Source organism: Mycena indigotica, assembly GCF_014461135.1.
Source record: "Mycena indigotica strain 171206Taipei chromosome Unknown Mind.scaff0013, whole genome shotgun sequence".
Taxonomy (NCBI): domain Eukaryota; kingdom Fungi; phylum Basidiomycota; class Agaricomycetes; order Agaricales; family Mycenaceae; genus Mycena; species Mycena indigotica.
The window spans coordinates 899,170-922,634 of NW_023503012.1; the positions used below are offsets into that span (position 1 = coordinate 899,170).

General features: G+C 54.9%; 4 protein-coding genes across 4 annotated transcripts; 1 reads left to right on the top strand and 3 right to left on the bottom strand.

Moving 5' to 3' along the window:
- Positions 1-3,262: 3,262 nt before the first annotated feature.
- MIND_01268900 (AP complex subunit sigma) lies at positions 3,263-4,029 on the bottom strand (the record flags this gene model as incomplete). Its single annotated transcript, XM_037369167.1, has 5 exons — positions 3,263-3,364; positions 3,414-3,478; positions 3,522-3,782; positions 3,831-3,954; positions 4,006-4,029. 5 exons carry the CDS (start codon positions 4,027-4,029, stop codon positions 3,263-3,265), a joined length of 576 nt encoding a protein of 191 aa, XP_037214373.1.
- Positions 4,030-4,227: 198 nt separating this feature from the next.
- On the top strand, positions 4,228-5,309 carry MIND_01269000 (uncharacterized protein; the record flags this gene model as incomplete). Its single annotated transcript, XM_037369168.1, has 5 exons — positions 4,228-4,293; positions 4,342-4,422; positions 4,476-4,596; positions 4,654-4,940; positions 5,013-5,309. The coding sequence occupies 5 exons, from the start codon at positions 4,228-4,230 to the stop codon at positions 5,307-5,309; spliced, it is 852 nt and encodes a 283-aa protein (XP_037214374.1).
- Positions 5,310-11,301: 5,992 nt separating this feature from the next.
- MIND_01269100 (CxC2 domain-containing protein) lies at positions 11,302-13,911 on the bottom strand (the record flags this gene model as incomplete). Its single annotated transcript, XM_037369169.1, has 9 exons — positions 11,302-11,750; positions 11,798-11,892; positions 11,949-12,651; positions 12,701-12,770; positions 12,814-12,830; positions 12,880-13,008; positions 13,177-13,520; positions 13,570-13,718; positions 13,774-13,911. The coding sequence occupies 9 exons, from the start codon at positions 13,909-13,911 to the stop codon at positions 11,302-11,304; spliced, it is 2,094 nt and encodes a 697-aa protein (XP_037214375.1).
- Positions 13,912-17,741: 3,830 nt separating this feature from the next.
- MIND_01269200 (uncharacterized protein) lies at positions 17,742-19,422 on the bottom strand (the record flags this gene model as incomplete). Its single annotated transcript, XM_037369170.1, has 14 exons — positions 17,742-17,970; positions 18,013-18,069; positions 18,114-18,124; positions 18,171-18,241; positions 18,289-18,346; positions 18,391-18,533; positions 18,578-18,637; positions 18,685-18,738; positions 18,788-18,863; positions 18,906-18,942; positions 18,990-19,071; positions 19,115-19,139; positions 19,190-19,337; positions 19,388-19,422. 14 exons carry the CDS (start codon positions 19,420-19,422, stop codon positions 17,742-17,744), a joined length of 1,086 nt encoding a protein of 361 aa, XP_037214376.1.
- Positions 19,423-23,465: the final 4,043 nt, after the last annotated feature.

Here is a 23,465-nt window from a genome sequence, read left to right on the forward strand (position 1 = left end):
CTTGCATCCATTTGGGTATTGTCCGCTGCTCTAGTGACCAGTTACTATAGGCTAGCCGGGTGAACAAATAGCGTAAACATTTCTCAGAGCATGTGCGGGCCATATAGGGAATTTGCACAGAGAATAATTGGGCATTTTGCTTGACCAACTCCTTTCCACTTAAAAAGTAGATAATTGCAGCTTTAAGACACATTGCTGGAGCTTGAACCTGCAATGGAAGCCAGGCAATATGTACCAAGGGTCCAACACCAATCACAAGTCTTTTGAGAGCATCTCTTGCTGCTGATGATGCAGGAGCTTCATCAGGAGCTGTCTGGACCAAATGGAGCAGTGCATACAGCAGATGCTGTAGTGAGTCAGAGGAAGGCTTTGTTCCTGCTGGTACATCAGCAATCTCATCAATAAGCTGGGTAGAAAGCATGGCTGTGGTTGTTCCATGATAAAGTTCATGCTGGACAGATTTGCTGAATGGTAGTCCAGCAATTGCTCTGATTGTTGCCTGTGTTGTTTCCAGAGGTACTGGCTGGGCAAGCAGCCAGGCCAAAGCTTGAGCTTTGCGTGCTCATCATCCTCCTCGGGAGAGGCAAGCAGTTTGATGGTCCGGGGCTTGCGACCTAGGACATAGCGCTGCAGAAGGCCAGACAGGGGTGTCCTATATGGAGAATCTGGATAGATGGCAGAGAAGACAATATTTCCCACATAAAGTATGGCTACTATGGATGTCAAGGCCAATGTCAGAATGCCAATGCTTTTGTCATCCTGAAATAAAATAATAACAAGCCCAGCACCAAAGAGGAAGAATGCCACATGGAGAAAGAAGGGGAGAGACTGGACAAATGCTGCAAAGTGCCAGCGCTGAATGCCCCTCAGACGGCGACAATGAGCAGAAGCATTGCTCCAGCTAGACCCTGAGAGCTTTGCTAGCTGAGTGACCCATGATTTTGCAGCACTGGCACCTAGAGCACTGAGAAGACTGAATGTCAGGCTTGTGAACCACAGAGCATTGACAAAGCGGGTTGAGGGTGTAGGGCTAAAAGGCTCTGTAGGAGGAATGATACTGGAGGCATTGGCCTGAACCTGTATCAAGTTTTTCAGCAGAGTATTGGTAACACTTTGCAGGTCTTCCTCTAGGCCTCTTCTGACTTCAATCAAGAAGGCTGAAAGAATTGCAGAGAATAAGCCTGCCTACACACCCTCCTTGTAAATAGTGCGTGATTAACAAATAAATACTTACAAAAATGAGGAGGGAGTCCAAATCACTATTGAAAGTCTCTGCCAGTGATTTGTCAAAGTTCTGAGCAATATCCATGTACAATTTCCAGATTTGGGCATGCTCACGGCATGACCGCCGAAATGGACTATTATCAGCTAAGAAGTATGAATATTAAGTATTCAAATGTCCATAGTTAGCCTTTTACTTACCATCTGGTAAACCCACAGCAAGGTATGCCAAACTTGCAGTTGTGCCCACCAAGCTACTGACAGCAGCACCGGAATCCAAAGGGGGCAGTAACTATCACGCCAGGTTTTATCAATCACTTAGCCTTCAAAAAAAAAAAAAAAACTCACTTCATTCCAATGAGCCTGATCTGGTCGATGCGGCCGACTTCCTGAATAGATACCGTGTAAACTTGACCCAGCATCATCATCAAAACAATACACACCTTCGGAGTCGTCAATTGCAAGGGACTGAAATGCAAGGTTTGCTGTCGCGCCGACCAACGAAGCGACGCTCGGCCCGACAGGCAGGCGAAGCTGCATGCTTCGATTACCCGGTGTAGATATCAAAATTGGGTTATAAACACACCTGTTTCTCCTCCGTCTGCGGTCTGGCGCCGGGGCGCAACAGCGGGTCCGCTGCATCTCTCACGTTCAGCCAGATCAGAAGGCGGTTCCAGAGACCCGCGTGGAGCTGTCTGAGGCGGCCGCCGGGGTTACGGTGAGCAGCGGCTCCATTTGCAGTCGTGGTCCCAGGCTGCGATTCCATGTCCGGCGTGGGCGGACGCTAACATGACCATGAGCATGTGAGAATTGAAACAAAATAGGTGCATTTGGCGCACCTGAACGGAGATGGTGGGCGGAGGAGCGAGAGTGCTAGCAGGTTCAGGTTGTGCCATTCGATTCACAGTCCCTCTGGTGGTGGGGGGAAACAAGAAGCGCGTTCAGCTAGACTGGCGATCGGACCCCCGCGGCCACGGCGCTAAGGCGTGTCAATGATAGCGAGCTTAGCGCTGGGGAAGAGTGGCCGATCGACAGCGGGCTGGCAGTCAGCATGTGCCGGCGCGCGGAAGACGGGCGCCTATCCTGCGTCATTACGGCCATTCTTGGAAGTCTTGCCCCGGAACTGTGGTATGGAGAGACGCGCAGTTATGGGCCTGCTTCGCCGATTGGGACACGCAGCAGGTCCATTTTTGCTTGTGGACCAGGATTTGTAAATTATTCTTCGATTGCGGCGAGAAAGTGATTCCACGGAGTGGAGTCACCAAGAACGGGGACGCTCGCTCGCAAGAATGACAGGAATCCTGGACGTTTGCAACCGGGCTCAAGGCATCTAGTGCATGTTTTAGTGCGCCGTTGAGCCATGCCGCCCCGCGATGTTTTGACAAGAACGTTGCGGAACGCGGTAGCTGCGTTTGTCACATCGAAAGTTCTTGAATTGAGACAGCAACAAGAGGGGCACGGAAGACATATACGTGTTGGACCGACTTCGATGCGCCGAAAATCTAGCCGGCGGCGCACTGTCTGTAACATTGTCAATACTGTAGTCGCTGTGCCATCAGTGAATGATCTCGACGAGCTTTTGTACACAGCACGCTGGTCACTACACGAACGAGAAATTCGAAATGCAACCAAGTCATCAGACAGATATAATTAGTTGACTTATTCCGCCATTGAGACACACAAGTCCTGGAAATATCGTGTCAGCACCCGCCCAGAAACGACAAAGAAAATCGGCACCGGTGATTAGCATACGTCCCTGCCTGCGGTCCAATCGCTGCCATCTCTCCAGCGACGTGAGCGAATATTCTTGACGAGAATCCGTGGTCTTTGTCGCCGCTGAGCAACCCATGGACAGAGAGACTTTGAGACGAACGACATCACTACACACCGAATCCGAGGGTATCATTTAACTTATTCCGCTATTGTAACACAAGTCCTGGAAATAATCATGTCAGCATCCACTTGGGCACAACAAGCGAAAACGAGCGCACCGTTAGTCAGTACATACGTGCCCGCTGCCCGCGGACCGGAGTTAGCCACGCTACTCGAGCTTCTCCAGCGCCTCCAGCCGCGCCAACACGACGTCCTTGCTCGTCTCCTCGATCTCCCCCGCGAGGAATACCTCGTCCAGTATCGCATACACCTGCCGTCCATCATCCTCCCAAGTGACTCACAACAACAAGTACACGCACCTTGTAGAAGTTGAACACGAGATCCAGCTCGCACACGTTATCGAAGAACGTGTCTGTCGCCGGGCCTGTCAGCTCGCAAAGCGGACGGTGACGGCCATGGAGACGCACCGAGGACCTCGACGAAGAAGTGGATCGCCTCGAGGTGCGCGAGCTCGTTGTCGTTCGCGTCGACGCAGACGCAGAAGAAGAGCCCCGCGTACCGCCGGTACACGATTTTGTAGTTCCGGAACTGACGGGCGGTGAGACATGAGCCATGGGCAGAGGCGGGCGAGGGATAGACGGGAAAGACAAGCGGAGGGACGGAGCAGAGTGGGGAAGTGGCAGGAAGGAAGGCAAGCCACGCACCTCGACAAAGTTGCTCTGGTACTTCTGGTCACGCGGCGCAACGAGTCGGTGTACCTCGCCCCTCAACCTGACCTGCACACCCATTCCCGCCCTGCATTAGTCCGCGCCTGTCGCTGACCGTGTGGTCGAAGCGCACCTTCTCGTCGTCGTCATACGGCACATACCATTTCGACAGCCGCGTCTTGCCCTGCCGGTTCTGCATGCAGTCAGCGGTAGAAGTCAAAGGGCAGTGAAGGACGGGACGGACCTGGACGAGGATGAAGCGGATCATGGAGGAGGTGGCCGAGGAATAAGAAGGAAAGAGTGTGACGTGTGACTTCTGACAGTGATCCGGCGGTTATGTAGCTTCAGTCATCTCACCCGCTCCGAACGACAACGAGACGATGGGCGCGGGCGCCGCGCGCGCGGCGAGCAACGCAGAAATCCTGCGCAAAGCGTCTGGCGACTCCTCTTCCCTCTTCTTGCTTCCATGGTGCCCGCCGACATTGTCTTGCAGCTCTTGCTGGTGTGGGCCCTGTTCTCGCTGTCATTTCAGGCGAGTTCTCTCCTCCGTAATCGTCAAATGGCGCTCAACCGCTTCCAGGCCCGTGCGTGCTCCGGCCCCGCTGACGCCCGTCCGCTCTACCGCAAGTACAAGGCGGCCGGGTACGACCACATGTACACTGTGAGCATTCTTTTCGCGTTCTTTCCGCCCACTTACTAGTAGGTATCTCGCAGACCGACCTGGGCGAGTACAATGCGAACAACGGGTGGACGCAGGAGGGCGTCCGCGCGCTGGTGTTCACGACGCAGGTCCCGGGGAGCGTGAAGCTCTACCGTTTATGGAGCGGGGTTGCAAGTGCGTTCTCGTCCGAGTTTCCCCTCCCTTTAATCTGCTCACACAGAGTACCCGCAGTTGACCATCTCTACACAACCGACAAGTCTGAGGGTGACAAGGCCACGCAGACCGGCGGCTACGTCTACGAGGACGCGGCGCTCTACGTGTACCCGTCCGCGCAGTGCGGCGCTGTCCCGCTGTACCGGCTTTACCTCGGCGGCGACGGCAAGGACCACTTCTACACCGCCGACCCCGCCGAGCGCGACCAGGCCGTGGGGCTCGGATACAAATACGAGTGGGTCGCGGGGTATGTCTTTCCAAAGGATGCCGCCCAGCAGCAGCAGCAACAACAGACAACAACCAAGGTCAGCACCCCTCCGCCGGGTGAGCCCGGGCCAGGGCCCCCCCCGCAACCGCCGGCTGACCCGCCGACACAGGGCCAGCCTGATCCCGGCGCGCCGCCGGCACAGCCTTCCCGCACCAACAACGGTACTCCCAACGCGGGCTCCAATCCCCCAACGGCGGGCGGGTCCGGCGGGACAACCCTGGCAGCGAGCGGCGGCCCCGGGCTACTGACGTACACCGGTTCGGTGCTACCCGCAGCGACGTCGCTACTTCCCAGTGGGCAGAACACGAACGCCAATGGAGACAACCAGAAAAAAATTGGGAGTGGGGTGAGTGGGGGTGGGCTTATAGCGCTGAGTTTGCTTGAGATTGTATACTTAATTGCATGAGGAGTCACGTATCACTGGCACAGTTGCGGCGGACGCGGGTTCGAGCCCAGGGTGTGTCCGGAAACAAAAGTTGTCTTCCAGATTTTTGCACATTGTCACGATTGTGCGCGCGTCCCGGAATCGTGGGTAGTGTGATGATGATCATTGTTCCGTTGCTGCAGAGCCTTGTATGGGTATTTTTACTTAAGTACTTGATGCTGCGGCGGGGGTGTGGGTGAGTGTTCAGAAATATGAAAATGTCATCCAACACAAGCCTTGCACTATGTTACATATTTGTGCTGATCTATCATAGGTCTCAAGTACATGAATTGGAGACTTGATATGATAATAGTGGTTAGTAGATTTCTAGTGTGCAGAGAGGTCAGGTCAAAAGATTGGCTATATTTTAATGTCTTATGGGGCGGCATTGGGGCCGGATGAACAATATAATTATATCAATCTGTAAATTATCTGTTGCGATATGTGGGTTGAGATACACAACTGATATGCAGATCAATGTACTATACTGTTCATTCTCCTTAGGGACCCTATAACCTTGGCCGCCATTTCCTATTTGTTGGAACAGGACAGCTCGGGGAGACTCGCTCGGGACAGCCAAGTTGGGGCAGGAGATGACGGGAAGAATCTGGGTTCATAGGAGGCTATACACAGGTTATATATACCCTACATAGGGGCTATGGCTGGGCAGTGACCAGCGAACAACGCGACGCGGTCCACATTTCAACACTCCCACTGAGCGCGACGCGCTGTGAGCTCCTCATATTCCACATGCATACTCAGCTCCCACTGATGCAAAGCTCCACCACCCAGGACTGCAGTATACCAAGTTGACGGCGGGGCCGGGAGCAAAGCGAGGGTTCGATTCCAGTCCATCGAGAGATTTATCATATCCGGTGCCATATGCGAACTCCAGTCGCTTTCGAGTCGGTCGGGACGTACGGCATGCTCGGCGCATCCGCAGTGGTCAGTTCGGGTACAGGGCCCATCGCAATCCCTCGGCGGGTCGATGGGTACAGGGGGAAACAATTCCAAGACGGGGACTTGCGGCGCTACCGGTGCCGGAGAGGTCCGGCCGAAAGATCCGGGTTCCGGGGGGTGCCTTGCAGCATTACCGGGTTCGAGCGGGGTATCGGGGGTCCAAGAGCGATCAGACGGCGTATGATTGGCAGGTGAAACAATGGCCGGGGATGGGCAGGTCAGGGTCCATTGGCTAGGGACGGCAACAGGGACGGTGAGGCGGCTGCCCGAACGCGGGGTTACGCGGGAGATAGCCAACGAGGCCGGGGGGGAATACAGGGCTTGCGGGTGGCGTGGCAGCGCAGTAGGCCGAGACATACTCGGGCCGGGATAGAGGTCATCGAAGCCATTGCCATCAGGGGCTCCAGCAATGGCGGGGTACAAGGGCCGGTGACTAGTGGCGGGGGTTACAGGAGCGGCGCAGGCAGGGTTATCGAGGCTTTCGGGGCCCATAACCTGTTGGAACAGGACAGCTCGGGGAGACTCGCTCGGGACAGCCAAGTTGGGGCAGGAGATGACGGGAAGAATCTGGGTTCATAGGAGGCTATACACAGGTTATATATACCCTACATAGGGGCTATGGCTGGGCAGTGACCAGCGAACAACGCGACGCGGTCCACATTTCAACACTATTATCAAGTCCTAGCAGATCTACACCAAGGAGTTTAAACTCCCCAGCTTAGCGTACCCACCAACTCCTGGCAATGTCTCTCCTGCACAGATTTAAATTAGATACGGCCCAAAGATTCAGAAAGCAAATACTAACTCATGTGTGGGCCATTCCAGGCCATCAAATGTTAGTGCATAAAGGTTGGGAATCATGATCTCAGCAGTGGGCATGAATGAAGCAAAAAAATCATCCCATTACCAATTAGTTTGTTACTTCTCCCATGGTTACTGAAATCTTTGAGTTAGTGCAACTAGATAGAAAGGGGTATCAACCTACTCAATAGGCTAGTAACCCATGGAGATAGAGGCCCATCAGGAATATATTAGTCAGTGATTGAACAGTTTTAATACAGTTATTAAGCTATAACCATAGCTCACTTAATGAAAATTGCATATATAGTAAAAATGTACAACTTTGATTTGTGACGATCTGTGACATTCTCTGATCATGCTGCTGTTCAACTGCAAAAATTTCCTTTCTGGGAACTATGTCATACTTGTGACCTCATATCACATTACATAACAGAGTGTATGGGCTTGGTAGGATATGTGGAAACTATAGGTGATAGATTATCATCAAGTTACTAGCCTTAAGTATCAGCTGTGTCACAAATGTCACACTGACCTTGTGCGATAGGACAAGAAATGACTTAGAGCCTGGGGCCTCAGAAATATTGCAGTTTTATTGCCCCTTTATTGCAGCATAGGGAGTTTTGAGACATCTCTTCTAATTAGAATGGGCACCCAAGCACGCTGTCCATTCTAATTAGAAGGGATAATTGGGATTAACAGGTGCAACTTTTTATTGATGGGGACCGAATGCATAGAGTCCATTCCACCCCATTCCATCCCATTTGGCGCCCCCGCGTTCTCACTGGGCCTAAGGAGCGACACCAGAGGCCGGGGAAGTGATGCATCACGACTGACAATCTCCCAAGATGTCATGAAGCTTCTCGGCTGGTGATTGCTGATGCTGTCAAGAACTGTGAGACTCAAAATATACTGTTTTTTTACTTGGTTAGGGTTCGGTTAGGGTTAGGTTAGGTTGGTTTGTGTTTAGGTAGGGTTGGTTAGTGTTTGGTGAGGGTTTGGGCGAGGGAAAAGGTACATTTGATATGCTGTTGGGGGACCTCTGGTAAGCTACCAATAACGAAGCTTCATGACAGCTCTGGGAATAATGAGCGCGGTGCTGCGAGGGAAAGAGAAAAGAGCACAGTCAGAGGCATTATGGCCATTTGATCAGCGAACCCTGACCCGGTGCCCGCATTGTTGCTGGCTGCTCATTGTCCGCGATGCCCTGGAGTCCGTGCCTCTGCTCGGGCTGAAAAGAGCAGTCTCTTGGGTTGGGCCAGTGGGTGGTTGAAGGACAATGGAAAGACATGCTCCTCCAGGCCTGCTGTGGGTCGAGGCTCAAATCGGGGCCAGCCACTGGTGGTTCAAACCCGCGGCAAGTCTCGATAGTTGAACTTAACTATAGCAGATCTCCTTTTTGACCTTGCAAACGTCCGCGCTTGGCACACATTCATTTTTGGATGGAATTCGTGTCATGGGGGTGCCGGAACGCTGGCGACTGATGGAGTTAGGTATCCTGCATTCCCAGCTGCGGCGTTGGGCAAGCAGTGGTGTCAGTGGTTGCCAGGAGCATTTGCTCGCTTGCCTGCCGGCGGATCAACAAGGGAAGGGACGCCAAGGTCAGGTGCCAGTGATATTCATAAGCCCTTAATTTGGGGCTCTAAAATCGATTAAGTCTTAAGTAAGCCTTAAGCCCTTAAATAAGCCATAGGGCTTAAGCACTTAATTGCCTAAAAAGGAATTTTTTCAGACAGCCCTCTGCAGCTACAGCTAATAATCTACCACAATTAGGTTGACATCATGCTCTCCCCTCCCCACATACGAGCTGGAACTATCAAATTATCATCCCATTTGATCCATTAGCGGGCTGAATCTAAGATGATACTTTTGGCTTCTATTTAAGGTAAGTACTGAGAAGCGAGACAACTGATATTTACCCAGGTTGTAGCGCATTATGATTGCACTGAAAGACAGTGGTATCCTTGGGCACTGACTATCCATGCCTCAGCCAAGTCTTGGCCCAGTCAACAGCCTGGTTGACCCGTCGCTAGTCAGTTCACCATAGTAAGGCATCTCAGTTGTCTTAAAATAGTTTGTGTGATGTGACATGTGACATTAAGCCCTTAAGGCAAGTACCAATTAAGCCTTAATGTAAGCCCTTATGTAAGGGCTTATGACTTAAGGCCTTAAGCCTTATGAACATCACTGTCAGGTGCACTGTGAGTTCCGAGCTGTTAGCCTGAGTGCTATATGGAGAACGAGCAACAACACACACCTCTGGACGGACTGGACCAGCGCATGATGGTGGCAGCAGCAGCAGAGGCGGAGACAGAGCTTCAGATGGTCGTCCCCCACGACTACGCCCGCGTCCAGTCCTGATGTCCCGTAGAAAGAAAAAGGCTGGTAGGTATTGGCCTGCATAGGTGCTGAAATTTTACTGACGATTAGGAATTTCCTTTTCAGGTAGTTTACGATTAGATAGAGCTGGACTTACATACTTGAGTAAATGTCTAGGACTTACTGCAGCATATGTAGCAGCCACTGACTTAGAAGTTACTATGTCATATAGCTAGAAATCATTGCAGTTTTCTTGCGGCATAAGTACTCTAGTTGCAGCTTAAGGCTTCTTGTCTTGTAGTAAATATAGCATAGGCATAATAGTTGCAGCATAGACACTTAGGTTCAGTATCATCTTATGCTGTGGAGTTATTGCAGTTATAGAAGATTTATTGTGAGCTTTACTGTAGCATAGGCATTTTCATATGTTCCCTTCTAATTAGAATGAAGACCCCAGTGGGCTCTTCATTCTAATTAGAGTAGATAATTGGGCTTAGCAGGTGCTGGGGCCAGCCCGGCGACCTCGCCTCCAAGCTCCCGGCCAACGTTCGGTGTGCTTGCGACTGGTGCAGTCGCTCGCACTGTCATTGCAATTCGTGGGGCCCATTTTGTGGCCGCTTACAAGGCCAAGTTGCGCGGGTCACCGTGGCATTTCGAGTTTTGGGAGTGTACGGACGAGGAGGGTGTATATGCCTTGTTAGAGATAGACTCGTGGTTCGTGGACCTCCAAGTGGTGTCGGAGAATTTCCTCCACCGGCGTTTCTGCTTCCGCTTTCTGCCCCGTTCCAACACCCTTCGGGCGCAACATCGGCGTCGTTCGGAAGACCGGGGCCACTCTACTCGCCCCAACGTCCGGAACCGACATGCGGGTCGTCACCCGTCTCCGCGGCGTCCCCGGGCTTTGTCACGGGGTCCCCGGACCGGGCCCGCGCGTCGGCGTTCCTGCTCCCCTTCTCCTCGGCGGTCGGCCTCCCCGATCCATCGGCCAGTGCCACCTCCTCGCACACGATCTCCCGTGCCTCCCCGTTCCGTCCCGATTACTCCTGCCCGGCCCTACTGGGCCGCGTAGAGACGCGGGCCGCCCCGAGGTGGGGGCCAGTTCGGGTCGTGCGGTCCCCTCGACAATGGGCGACATGCCTTTCCGCCCGGAGAATTACCCGGATGTACTGCTCTGGTTCGGCGAGCCGTCGCCGGTTCGGGCCACCACCGAGGCGCACCGATTGTTGGACGACCCGGAGTGGCCCAATCGTGCCGGTTCTCCGCCGTGGGGGTGACGCTTCTGCACCAGTTGCTCACTCGGCCCCAGGATAACCCTCTATCCCTCGGCGTTTTGCGGTCGATCCGGTCCGAAACTCGCATGCTGATGCAGCCAGCGGATTTCGAACTAATGGATTACCTGGGTCATCGGTTCTCCGCTGCTCAAATGGTGGAGCTGTATACTCGGGTGAGGAGTGTCTTCGGTGCCGTTGATGACTCGGGATCGACCCGGCTCGGCTTGTGGGAGCAGAGGGCCGACGCGGATCGTCGCCAGGCCGGTCGCTCGGGCCCCGTTCCTGGGGGTACTCGGCCTGGGTCGGGGTCGCAACGTTCTCCCCCATCGGGTCCTTCGGCCACCCCATATGCCACCTTCTATGCAAAAGATGTGGGCTGAGGCCCGGGACACCATTGCAAAAGATGTGGGCAACCATATATAGTACCCTGCGGCAGCCCGGAAAATGCACCGATTGATGCAATCATTAGGTTTTCATCCTCACATCATCGCGCCGGACATCGCCGAACACTGCCGATCCTGCTGGCGCATGCCGTCCCGGACCTTTCCACGAAAATATTCAATCGTGATGGAAATCCATCAAAAATTGATGAAAAATTGATGAAATTTTTTGGTACATTTGATACGCTACCAGTCGTCAATCTTGCCCGTAAGTAACAGCTCCTCATCGCTTATATTCCCTTGGTCGTCGCTTTCATCCCGCTCAATGATGCCATCAACTTCCGCATCCTCTACTTCCGATAGCGCCGGGCTTTCAGCAGGTAGTCCGATTGGCCGCCCCTCCCGCTGTGTTGGGCGCCGCACGCCTTTCCCGAGCTTGGGCTGCGTTCGTATAACCTCTGCCCTTCGAGCCAGGTCGTAGTACATGTCCACGTGCTTGAGGGCATACACAATCATTCCTTCTGCATCTGCAGTAGGAATCGACCCGACAGGAACGCTAGTGGCCCTCTTCTTCCATACCCGCTCCTCGTGAGCAAATGACTCGGGCAATCGACGCCATTCTTCCCGCAACAGCATGACCTCCTTGTTCCATCGTCGCACTCGCGCGTATGCTTTCACCCATTCAATTTGGAGAGCTATAATGATTCAGACTTAAAGTGAAAGAATGGAACTAAAGCTTTACCTTCTTCCACCTCTATATCCGAGCCTGTCATACCAGCAGTCGTCCAGATCCAAGAGATAACCCTCCGACTCTCACCAGACAGAATCGCAGTGCCTCTAGGAGCCCGCATATTCTTGGTTGAGAACTTTTTTTTGAAGGTGCTGAAATCGACACCAATTCATCATCTTCATCCGATTCTTTGTCGTTTTGCACACGATGGATATTCAACGGAATGATGCCAGCTCCACGCATTTCTTTCTCGTCCCAGGCACGACGGGCCTCGGCTCTTTCGCCTCTGACTTGCTTCTTGACAAGCTCCTCTGAATCCTCGAGACACCTGATGTCTTCCTTGCGCAGCCTCCGCCACCCCACATTTGATTCTATCCCACCCGCAATGAGAACCAACGCCAGCCATGCAGCCTGGTATTTTTGAGAGAAGAAGAGGACCTTATTCTCGTTCCGCGCGACAAGCGATCTGGAACGCGTGTTCATCGTCTGATTTCGGGAGTGGTTGGCCTTGTACAGCAGGAGCCGGTATTTGACGAGCAATTGGTTGCGCAATCCCACAAGCGCGGCCCAACACTGAGCTTCACGCATACCCTGCTCAATCTCGACCAGACCCTCCAGACAGCCCCCATTTTCTCGCTCCATCTTTGTCAATGCTGAAGGGGGTAGCAAGGGAACCTTCTCAGGGAGCAAATCTTCCGCAACCTCCAGTTCCTTGAGCTTCTGCAACGCAGCCGGAATATAGGTAGCTTGTAGCTGCCGGACCTTGAGAATCCGTTTGTTGAGGGCTCGTCGAAGGGGCCGAAGATTGATCTTCATGGTGGTTGATTTAGCTTTTTTTAAGTTCGGCCAGCCCAGCGACGCGACGTCTGTAGTCAAGTTTAGAAAGTGTTATCATGAGCATGACTTCCTACTCACTGTTCGCTTTCGACCTCGAGTAAATCCACCACAAAGTTGACTGGGCTGATTTCGTGAATACGTCGCCGGCCTGTCGAAGCTTGCGTCTCCTCTACCTCCAATCGTTCTCGCACTTGTGCCTCGGTAAGCCCTAGGGATATGAATAAGCAAGTTGTTAATTTCAATGTCGAAGAACATACCCTGGACTTTGCTTTCATAAGGATTAGGTTTTGTACCATCGGCTTTGTACTCATGCACCATGGCTTTCCAAATAGGGACACGCTCGGCTTGATCGAGCAAGAATTCGGTCAAAAGCCGCTTGCTGAACACTTAATTCGTGTAAAGCAGTATCAAGACGTCGCCGCAGAAGGGAAGCTAATGTCTGAAGGTCAGTATGAGGCAGGTATAATAGTAGGAAAGAAATGGCTGACGTAGAGTCAAAAGCTTCGACCAGTTCCAAAAACCCCAATGATCATCTAGTGTATCGGCTCTGGCACCTGGTCCGCTGACTCTGGTGCTAGCAGCTACTCCCCCAATCATACTCCACGGTCGTTCAATCCCCTCTCCATCCGTTTGTCCTCCGCCCAGCGTATAGTTGAGAGAGTAGAGCAGTTGACAAGTTGTCGTATGGCCGAGTATGTGGAGTTTTGGAACGACAAAGATGAACAGCTTCATGAAAACTTCTTGCACCAGCAGAAGACAAAGCATTGGGGGTAATTTCCGAAGACGTTCAAAGAGGTTCTTCCACCATTGACATGCGATGTCATAGGATATGAGTTTTCGGAGCAGCAGATGGAGGTGTCTCAAGATACACCCAAAAATATAGTCCATATTCCCGAACCTGAAACAGGGAGTTAGCTCGTTGAGAGAAAGTGCTAAAACGGCAATACCGTTCGCCAGCTTGGAGATCTCCCACACCTGTTGGCTGAACGAACTCGTGTCGAGCGCAAACTCCCATGCCGACCCCAGTTACACTGTAACCCCGAGAAAATTTCGAATTTGCATAATCCAGAGCCGCCAGTCCAGTGCACGTACTGATCTGACTCAAATCGTTAGCTGACTTCATCGTTAATGTGCTGAAATCAACACCATACCTCTTGCTGATCGCCGACTTGAAGCAAATATTTCTTGTACGGCTCCCATTCAACCATGTACGCCCAACCGTTGCTCAAAGCCGGATCCCTTATCTCGTTGGAGATGGCCCGCTGTTTCAGGCGAAAACATGCATCCATGGCCAAAAAGAAGACGTATAGACCACTAAAAAGGGAGCTTATTAGTTCGAGAAAGATTTCACGATGATCAACTCGCGTTTGCGTAGAGGGAGCATTCTGCCAGTCATCAGGCAAGTTGATGCCGGGACGAGGGCAAGCAGGACAGCGAATGGCAAGTTCGCCTGGTGTTGTACCCAACACACCTCTTGAATCGTATCCACGGCCTCCACGCTTGAGAGATAACAAGTGGCGGTATTCACGCCACGATTCGGAGGAATCTTTGATAACGATCTGGGGGCTTGACACCCACAGAATTTGTGAGTGTCTCCAACGAGCGATAGAAATCCCAGCCGGTGATCTTCCCATGTAGGGTCAAGCTGTGGTACCGCTCGAGACATTGCAGTGTCGCACAAGTTCTCGGAATCTCTGTCGTTGCTGAATACAGGCCAGCCCGTAGTAATTGGACGTGATAGGTGTCCGTCGACTGGCGGCAGCCACAATAGTCCACAGAAACTTCGTGAATTCCATTATCATGCAAGACGACAAAGTCATCGCGCGCTGGAATCGGTCGGTCGCAAAGTTTAGGCCAAACGTGGCCAACCTGGATCCGTAGGCCGAGACTTTTGAGCATGCAAGTTTGAAAATAGATTCCATTCCATCCCTACGATACCATAAATTCAGTCGGGGAAGTTCTCGTTGGCAGATATTGGGCACTCACTTCGATTGAATGGAAAGGCTGTTGAGCGTGGTTTTTTAGCAGGTGCCAAAGGTCGGAATGGGCAATCTCCAGAAAGGATGAGGTCCTGAAAAATGTCATTCATCATTGTCTGGGAACGTCGCAGGGGAGTTTCTCAGGCCGAAATACATCACTAAGGGCTCAAACAGGCCTTGGTTAGTCCAGAAGGCCACTTTCCACTCATCAACTTCTTTGATCCGGACATTGTTGTTGAAGTTGAAGTCATATCCGCTTACCATACTTGCACATGACCGCTTGGTAATAACCAATGCGCTTGGTAAGGACTCAATACTCGCTCAGTCATCCTCTACCTTTACTTACTCATCGTACTTATAAATCGTAGTCAACATAGTGTAGTCAGCATAGCTAGCCTGAGTATATATACTAAGTCGTCTAGCTCGTCGTCTCTCCAGTCCTGTTGTTATTGTCAGGGCAACCTCCCTTTCGGCCTGGAGACGCGTCCGATTCCGGTCCGATTCCGGTTCCGACTCTGGTCCGGCCCTCCCTCGCCTGCACAATCACCGATCCGTCAACGCCCTCCCGACAGTCGCCCTGGGACCTCGCCTGCGACGCCGCCCAAGCCTTCTGTGCCCGACAGCGGCAGCTACGGACAAGCAGTATATAGTCAGCTCCCTAGCAGGCGGACCCTTAGAGTTTCTTCTCTTTGGATCCTCCCCTGCTAGGACCTTGATCTCAGGCCCCCGGGGTTGCCCTTACAGTTATTCACACAGTTCTGGTGAGTTACTTACATGCTTTCCTCTATCTTACATATGCTTATGACTCTATGTAGATATCGTCTTGTCAGGTATACTGTAGTATTTCGATCAATTAGGCATGTCACGGTCACAGGGCCTTTTTTGCTGAAATATTTCGGCGGGTCACGGGTCACAGCGAAATTCTAAAGTGTCCAAATATGGTAGTTTTCCAAAATTTTCGCGCCTCCGGCGCGCTGAACTTTCATATAAGGAAGGCTGTCACAGTGAATTCGGCCGAATTTTCAGGTTCCCCAAAAGGTGTTACAGCAAAATGGCCGGCCGAATTGATTGAAATACTACAGCATACTCAATCCAGTCCTGTTGTTATTCACACAGTTCTGATATCGTCTTGTCAATTGTTGATGCCCCAATGAACATCGAGTTTGAGCTGGTTGATGAGGTTGTTGATCAACAGAAGGGGATACCAGTTTTTGACGGTCATCGCAATGAGAGCCCAATAGTCCTGGACGAAGCGGACTTGCCATCCTTCTTTTTGACAAAGAAGACTGGATATGCCAGTGGAGACTTGAAGGGGCAAGATCCTCCCCTGCTAGGACCTTGGTCTCAGGCCTCTGGGTTATGCTGAAGCCCCAATAATAATATAATCATATTGGAATATGATAAAATATGGAAATAATATCCTATTTATTCAATCATAATTGTAACAATAATAGTAACAATAATACTGACCCATTTCCTTCAATTAGGCCGGTCACGGTCACATGGGATTTTTTGGCCGAAATATTTCGGCGGGTCACGGGTCACAGCCAAATCTTTTGGTCCCAAAGTGTCCCAATTAGGATGATTTTCAAATTTTCCGCGCCTGCGGCACGCCGAATTTCCTAATCAGGTAATAGGTCACGCGAAATTCGGCCTGCGGCCGAATTGAACATTTAGGCCAAACGGTCACGGGTCACAGGCCCGCTGAATTGATCGAAATAGGTCAGTATTGCATAATAATCAATCGTAATATAATAATGGCTAGCACTATACTACTACTATGAGCTAATGCCGGACCCGCCTGAGCCGTCCCGGTTGCTTGTTATTGTTAAGAATCTTGGCTCTCCAGCACCGTACTTTTCTCCCTGACCTTTTTTTTCGTATCAAGGTGGGTGCGGAGTTGCGCCATGCGTTGAAACTTCATGGGCGGCCTGAGCCAAGGGGGGCGGCCCGGGTTCTGTACACGCCGCGCGGGAGGCGGCGCCAATCTCGAGCTGCCAAGGCCCACCAGCGCGGATCCCTCGGCGACGCGGTCCTAACAGCCTGCAGCCTTTCTTTGCTGCGGGCTGGAGCGGGAGCCAGTGGGCACTGGGCAGGGTGAAACCCAAGCCCGTCCGGACGTAGATCGGAGCCTGGGCTGCAGCGCTGGGCTAGGCTCGCGAACGCCTCTTGGCCGCGTTGCTTAGCTGCGGCGGCGGCGATACTTTTATGCGGCGACCGGAGGCGCCCGGCGCGGCAGTGCCACGTGGCGCGCGCCACCCGCTGATCCGCGCCGAACTGGGCGCATTTGCCTTTACTTACGGGCCCGTGGGGGGAGCCTGAAACTTCGCGCACACATAAAGACGGACCCGCGATCAGCGCCCACTGCATCTCCTCGCCTCGCCTCCCCCTTCCTGATGCTCCCCGACACCCCCGCCCCCGCCCCCGCCGCCGCCGCCGCCCCCGGTCGCACACGAGTACGCGCTCCCCGCGCCGTCGCTCCCGTTCCTCGCGCACCAACTGCAACGCGCCGCCGCCGCCGAGGACGCCCTCCGCGCGGGGCTCCACGCCGCGCTGCACAACGCGCACACGTGCCGCACCCAGCTCGCGCACGAGGCCGCGCTCGTGCGCGCGCTGCAGGCCGCGCTCGCCGCACGTGAGCGCCTCATCGGCGAGCTCGAGTGCGCGCTGCACGAGGCGCGCACGGCGGTCGTCGGCGCGCGCGTGGAGGCGATGTGTGCGCAGCGCGCGGCGGGCCGGGCGGAGGCGGAGCTGGCCCGGGCGCGCGTGGGAATGGCCGGGCCGCCGGAGCGGAACGGTGTGTGGCTCTTCCCGTGGATATGTTGCAGCGCTGATGGACCGCCAGACCGCAAGCGGGGCCGCCACGACCCAGACGACGACGAAGACGGGCAGGGGGACCTGAAGCGCGTGAAACGCGAAGCAACTTGACCTATCCTGCGCGAAAATTATCGCCTAGCACCTAGCCTAATCGCCACGACCACCGTTTCATCTAATCTCCACCTCCCTGATTTTACTCTGCATCATAATACCTCCGCATATCTCTCTGTATCCACCACTACTGTCGCCCCAGGCGCCACATATATAGCTAATAGTTATCCTGTACAAGACCTCCGGGTATATTATATCCCCGCGGACCACGCCTATACCGCCTTCCCCCTCCCATCGTACACCTCCGCGTGCACGTACTTCATGTTCCCCTCGCTGCCGCCCATGCTCCCCAGCGCGAACGACATCGGCGCCGGCGGGCGCGTGCCGGAGCTGCCGTGCCCCGACGACGACAGCACGTTCACGCTCCGCCCCGCCCCGCGCTCCGCGTCCCCGGACCGCGAGCCCGAGCGCCCGCGCTCGCCGGGCTGGCGCGAGTTCATGCTGCAGAATGTCAGTGAGGAAGAGACAAAGGGAAAGACGGACAGCGCGAGCACGGAGCACGTGTACAGCGTCGAGAGCGGGAAGTCGACGATGAAGTTGCTGCATCGCATTAGTGGGTTGAACTGAGTGATGCACCGTCTTACATAGCGCGGTGCTGCGGAGCGAGGTCAGCGACGCAGACATGTGAGGAGACGACACACCTTGAAGCCGAGTGCAAACGCGAGGTCGAGGATCGCGACTGCCGCAGTTATCGACCCGCTCTCGATCGACACTGTCTGCGTCAGCTAAACCACACGTCCACAGCGAAAAGGCACGCACGGCGGACAATCCTATTAATCTGCGAGTCCACGTGCGCAAAGCCCGTCTTGCGCGACAGCTGGCGTCTATCAGTCCCACGCCGTTTCCGGAATAAACACGCACCAGCGCGCGCGCCATGCCCGCCGCGAGCACAATGTCGCACACGCACGTCGTGATCAGCCACGCAGCTGTCGTGTGCTCGAGCATCGAGAAGTTGACGAACCGGGCGGCCACGATGACGCGCACGCACGTCGTCACCCCCAGCGCTGCCCGTTTGTCAGCAACACCACGGTGGGAGGCAGAAACGCACCGAAGGACCCCAGCGCGAGGATGCTGATGATCACCGGGAGGACGTACGACCGGGAGATGACTGCCCGGGGACGATCAGCGTGGAATGCGGGTAAGCGACGGATAAACAGTGCCTTTTATCCGCCAGGCGGAGAACAGCTGGACCGGCCCGGAGACGAGCGCCTGCAAATAGTTGACTCAGCCGTTCACATCACGGCGGACGACAACGCACGATCAAGAGCGAATCTAGGGGTACTTATCGTTTGTAAAGAATCGTCGGAAAGCACGGGACTGACCACCAGGCAGCACTAAACCCGCGCTCAGGAAGGCGACGGCGGGAAGACTAGTACGCACGGACAGGGAATTTGGTCACGGCCGCGATCGTGCCTTTCGCGCCATTCAGCTTCCGCAAGACAAGGCGGAGGCCAACGCACCGAACTGGATGATCAGCGGCTGGTACACGATCCCGCACTCCACGACGACGACGGCCGTCTCGATAACCAGCAGGTAGAGCATCTGCACTGTGTTAGGACGCGAAGGGACAAAAGGCGCGACGCACAAAAAAGCGTATCCATGTGGGGTCTCTGCGAGGATTCAGCGGTGCGAGGGGAAGGAAGGGCGGGACGGGACGTACGTGGGGTAGCGCCGGTAGTACTTGAGCATTTGGGTGACCATGATCTGTCGGCGGTTGTGCACCCTGCGGGGGTAAGAGCCACTTGGGAAGAACACGCACGCCGTAGAGCAGTGTGTTGAGCACCAAACCGATGAGCATCGGCCCAAAGCTGGATAAGATAGCGTCAGCTCCACGGCCCCCCTCGCTGCGACAACACACCACACGCACAGCAGAGTGATATTCGGTGCAGGCATCTTCTTCCTCCAATCGGGCGAAGGGCAGGGCAGGGCAGGGCAGGCAGCGCGGCCTCTCTTCCCCTCTAAGTAGTATCAAGTAGGCGCCAAGCCCCTGAAGTCGTCGCAAGACGACCATGATGAGATCGCAGAAGTCCTGTCCGGATCCGGGAGAGCTCTGGCTGAGCCGCGCTGCCGGCGAGGGATCCGCCGCGCATCACAGATCACATCGTTAGGGACCCCCAGATGGGCAGATATATGGCGCACAAGAAGCATCATATACTTACCCCTACTTACCCAGTTACGAGTTGCGACGCGGACATGCACACACCCACCCTCGTCGTCAACGCCGGTCCCTGCGCGGCGCACGTCTCCGCGGTCGCGGATATCCACGCGCTCAGGCTGCAGCTCGGCGATGGTGGTGCGGAAGCAAAACGCCATCTGCCACGTGTGGCGTGTGACGTGGCGCTGATCATCAGGATCATCGGTCTCATCAGGCGCCACGACGGGCCGGCGTCACAAGGCCAAGGGGGGCGCAAGGTGGAAATTACATACATAGGGCTGAAAGTTTTTTTTTGCGCCCACTGGACCCCCCCTCCCCCTCCTGCCTCATATAGTAATGATCTCCCACGAAAACGTGACTGATGCGATCAAAATCGCATCAAAATGATCGATAGAGGTCTTGAAAATGGAAAATGTGATTAAATTAAATTGTAACTAGGCTATTATAATGTTCCTATGCCTTTAAATGAACTTTCATATAAAGTTGTATTGCTTCTTGCATCATGATGATATGTTGATGCTATCAAAGACTGTGACAAGTTTAGTCACTTCACCAAAAAAACTGGGTTTCACTGCATTCAAAGGTATAAAATGGCATTTAACATGGAAGATCTACATATGAAAGGCCTCCTAAGGCCTCCTAAGTACCTCTTGAAGCATCCCTACACCAAACACAAAAGTTTTTTTTCTAGGCTCTGGACCCCCCCCCCCCCTGCCCCATAGCCGTGATAGGCATCTTGCGCCCCCCTTGCACAAGGCCGGCGGAGGAACTGGATGAGTGGCTGATCGCCTGGCGATCCCTTGGAACATCGCGTCGGCCTGATAATAATACACCGCACCCGTGGACTATCCATTCTGTGCACCGCGCTGCGTGATCGTGATTCGTGATTGCGCGCGGCGTCGGGACCTGGCTCGCCGCTCCCGGTCCGGGTTGTACCAGGGCAGCCAGACTGGTCTCAAGCTACTTATGTAACTTAGGCTTACTATGTCTCGTGGCTATCAGCTAGTCGCCATTGACTTCAGTGCATTGGCCATCAAGTTGTTTTCATTTGTGAATTAAGGGTGCCAGAGTTAAACAGGAAATGGAGGAGAAGAAGGACGAACAAGAAAAACAGGAGAAGGAACATTCAGCTCAGCTATCGAGGAGGAAACGCTGACGCTCCCCTCGTGACTGCCGGCTCCATCTTTGCGCGCTTGTGCTCCACGTCCCCGGCGATGCCGCCCGGCCCGGCCTCGCCGCCGTCCGAGTCGTTAACGCGTTTGAGGTTATTCGCCGGCAGGGGCTCCAATGGCGCACTGAAGACCCCACGCCGATCAGCAGCAGCGGCCAACTCGCGGCGCAGCTTTTCCCTCTCCGCGCGCTCGGCGTCGCGCTCCCGCTCGAGGCGCGCCTGCAGCTGGACGAGCAGCCGGCGGATGGCGAGCAGCTCCGCGGTGCGCGCGGCGAGCTCGGCTGCGTCGGCGAGCGCGCGCTTTTGCTGCTCGGAGCGGATCTGGTGGAGTAGGTCGATCGCGTCGGCGAGCACCGGGCCGGGCGCGGCTGTGGGTGGGGTTGATGATGCCGTTAACGCGGGTGCGGGCACTAGGTCAGCGGCGGTGCGCCAAGCCTGGTAGTCGCCGGCGGTCGGTGTTAGCTGAGACTGAGGCGGCGGTGGGAAGTATGCCGGCCGCGGGGCTTGGCCTGCGCCCGTGCTCCGGAGCTGGTGGAGGAGCTCCGGGGCCGGTACAGTCCCCGGCCACTGTACCCCCCGCAGGCCCGCCTGCCAGCCATGATGAGGGAGGCGCAGCCGGCCCCGCGCCGGGGTGCCCGGGGATATGCGCCGGAGTGGCCGGTGGTTGGGACTGGGACTGGGACTGGGACTGGGGCGGCAAGTACGGTAACGCGAGCAGCTTGCGCAGATATGCGTCCGCATTCGTGTTGCCGGTGAGCTCTGGCGCGAGGCTGAGGCCAGGATAGGTCGCGCCTCGTGCTCAGGGTGTCAACGTCCGTTGGCTATTCTTAGCAACCGCTCCTGAGCCGTGCGGGGCGGGCATACCACATTTGACACTGCAGTGGCTTCCCTAATCAATTCGCAAAAAAAAAAAAAAATCGCCCTCACGTGCGAACTAGACTATATTAGGACACGCCGCGGATTCGAACCCACGGCACGGTGGACGCGGGCCCCGGCACCGGCACCGCGTCCACCGTGCCGGAAGTGTCGCTTGAGCGGTGAGCATAGAACCGCAGCCTTAGAAGCAGTGGCAACTCGAGCAAGTCTCCCCACTCGCCCGCACCTCTGAGTGTCTCATGAAGCCCCCGTCCAACCCGAGCGGGGCATTCGCCGTGGTTCACGTGCTTTGAATCCGATCACCGGCCGTCGGCCGACTTCAGCGCCTGACCGATCAGTCACACGAGAAGCGTTTTGCTCGCTACACCCACCAGGCCTGCCAGACAGCGACTTTCCACCGACAGGGAGGTGGCGCGCCGGCCCCCTGCAGCCTGCCACTAATATGTCCGGTAGAGGTGCCAGGCAGCAAGATGCGATCGCGAAAAACGGGCTGCGCCTGGCGCAACGACATGTGGCGCTCTACTCGTGGTCCTGCCTCTTTCTTACGGACGGCGGGACGGGGCCTGAGCGACAATCCAGCGCTTGCTGCAGCTCCGCCTCCGCCGCCGGTGCCGGAACCCGAAGACTGCCCCCCATCGCCGGCCGGCCGGGCGCAATCTTCACTGGCAAGTTGTCAAGACTCAAGATACTTATTACGCGGCGCATAATCATCGTCTCGCTCTCTGCCACTGCCACGTCGCTGCGCAAGACGAAGACGCCGGCGTACGTTCCTCCCCAATTTGGGGCTCGACCACCAACGGGCCTTCAAGCACTCAGCATATTTTTCCGTTCAAGTCCCCCCAACCCAACTCAAGGGACTCCTCTTGTCTTCGACAACAACGGCCCGGGAGGGCTGGGGGGATTAACATTCCTTGCCTGCGCGCGAGCTCTGCGGATACTTACTCGTGAGGGGGCACTAGCATGGGTGCGCCGAGACCGTCACGGGCAGACTAGCGGATAATGAGCAGCCGGCGCCAATGTGCGCACCGGGCCCGGGTCCGGTGACAAGGACCCGCGCAGCCCAAAAGTGCTGATCCCACGCTCCTTTCTCTTTCCCTCGGAGCCCTGCGCTCAATATCCCCAAACGCGCCATATCACAATACCGCCTTCGAGCGCCCGGCGATAGGTTTCCTCGTCAAGACTCGACGCGGCGCTGAACCATCGTGACGCGGGTCCTGGGTAACTCACTCCTTAGCCTCTGCGACATTGACGTACGCTGATGCATGATTATGAATTTATGATTATGCAGTGCGGCCGTAGGTCTGCAGTCCGCATGGCCTGTCGGGCCTCTTGGGGTAACTTCGGCTTCGTGCACAGTGCACACAAGTGTGCGACGTTGTTAACGTTCTTTCATTCTCTTCTGGCATGCCTGCGCGGGGCTGACGAGTCACAGGGACGAGTCACGAGTCGGGGATGTCTACAGCAACTTGAACAGGATGCTCGCGCCCGATAGCCGCTGGGTCTGTCGGCTTGACTCCAGCATCTCACTTCGAAGTCTGCGATAACGATGTGGTGTGCGCACGCCTCGTGGCCAAGACGTCTGACGATGACGGCAATAGGCGGCCGATGGAGCTAGGCGGCGTGTACAAGAGAAGTAAGAACTGTGGGTCCGTGGGAAGCTCATGCGCGCGTGGTTGCCTGGCGATGAGTTTGAGCCTAATTTAGAACAATAAGTGCCTTTGTCCAAATGAACTG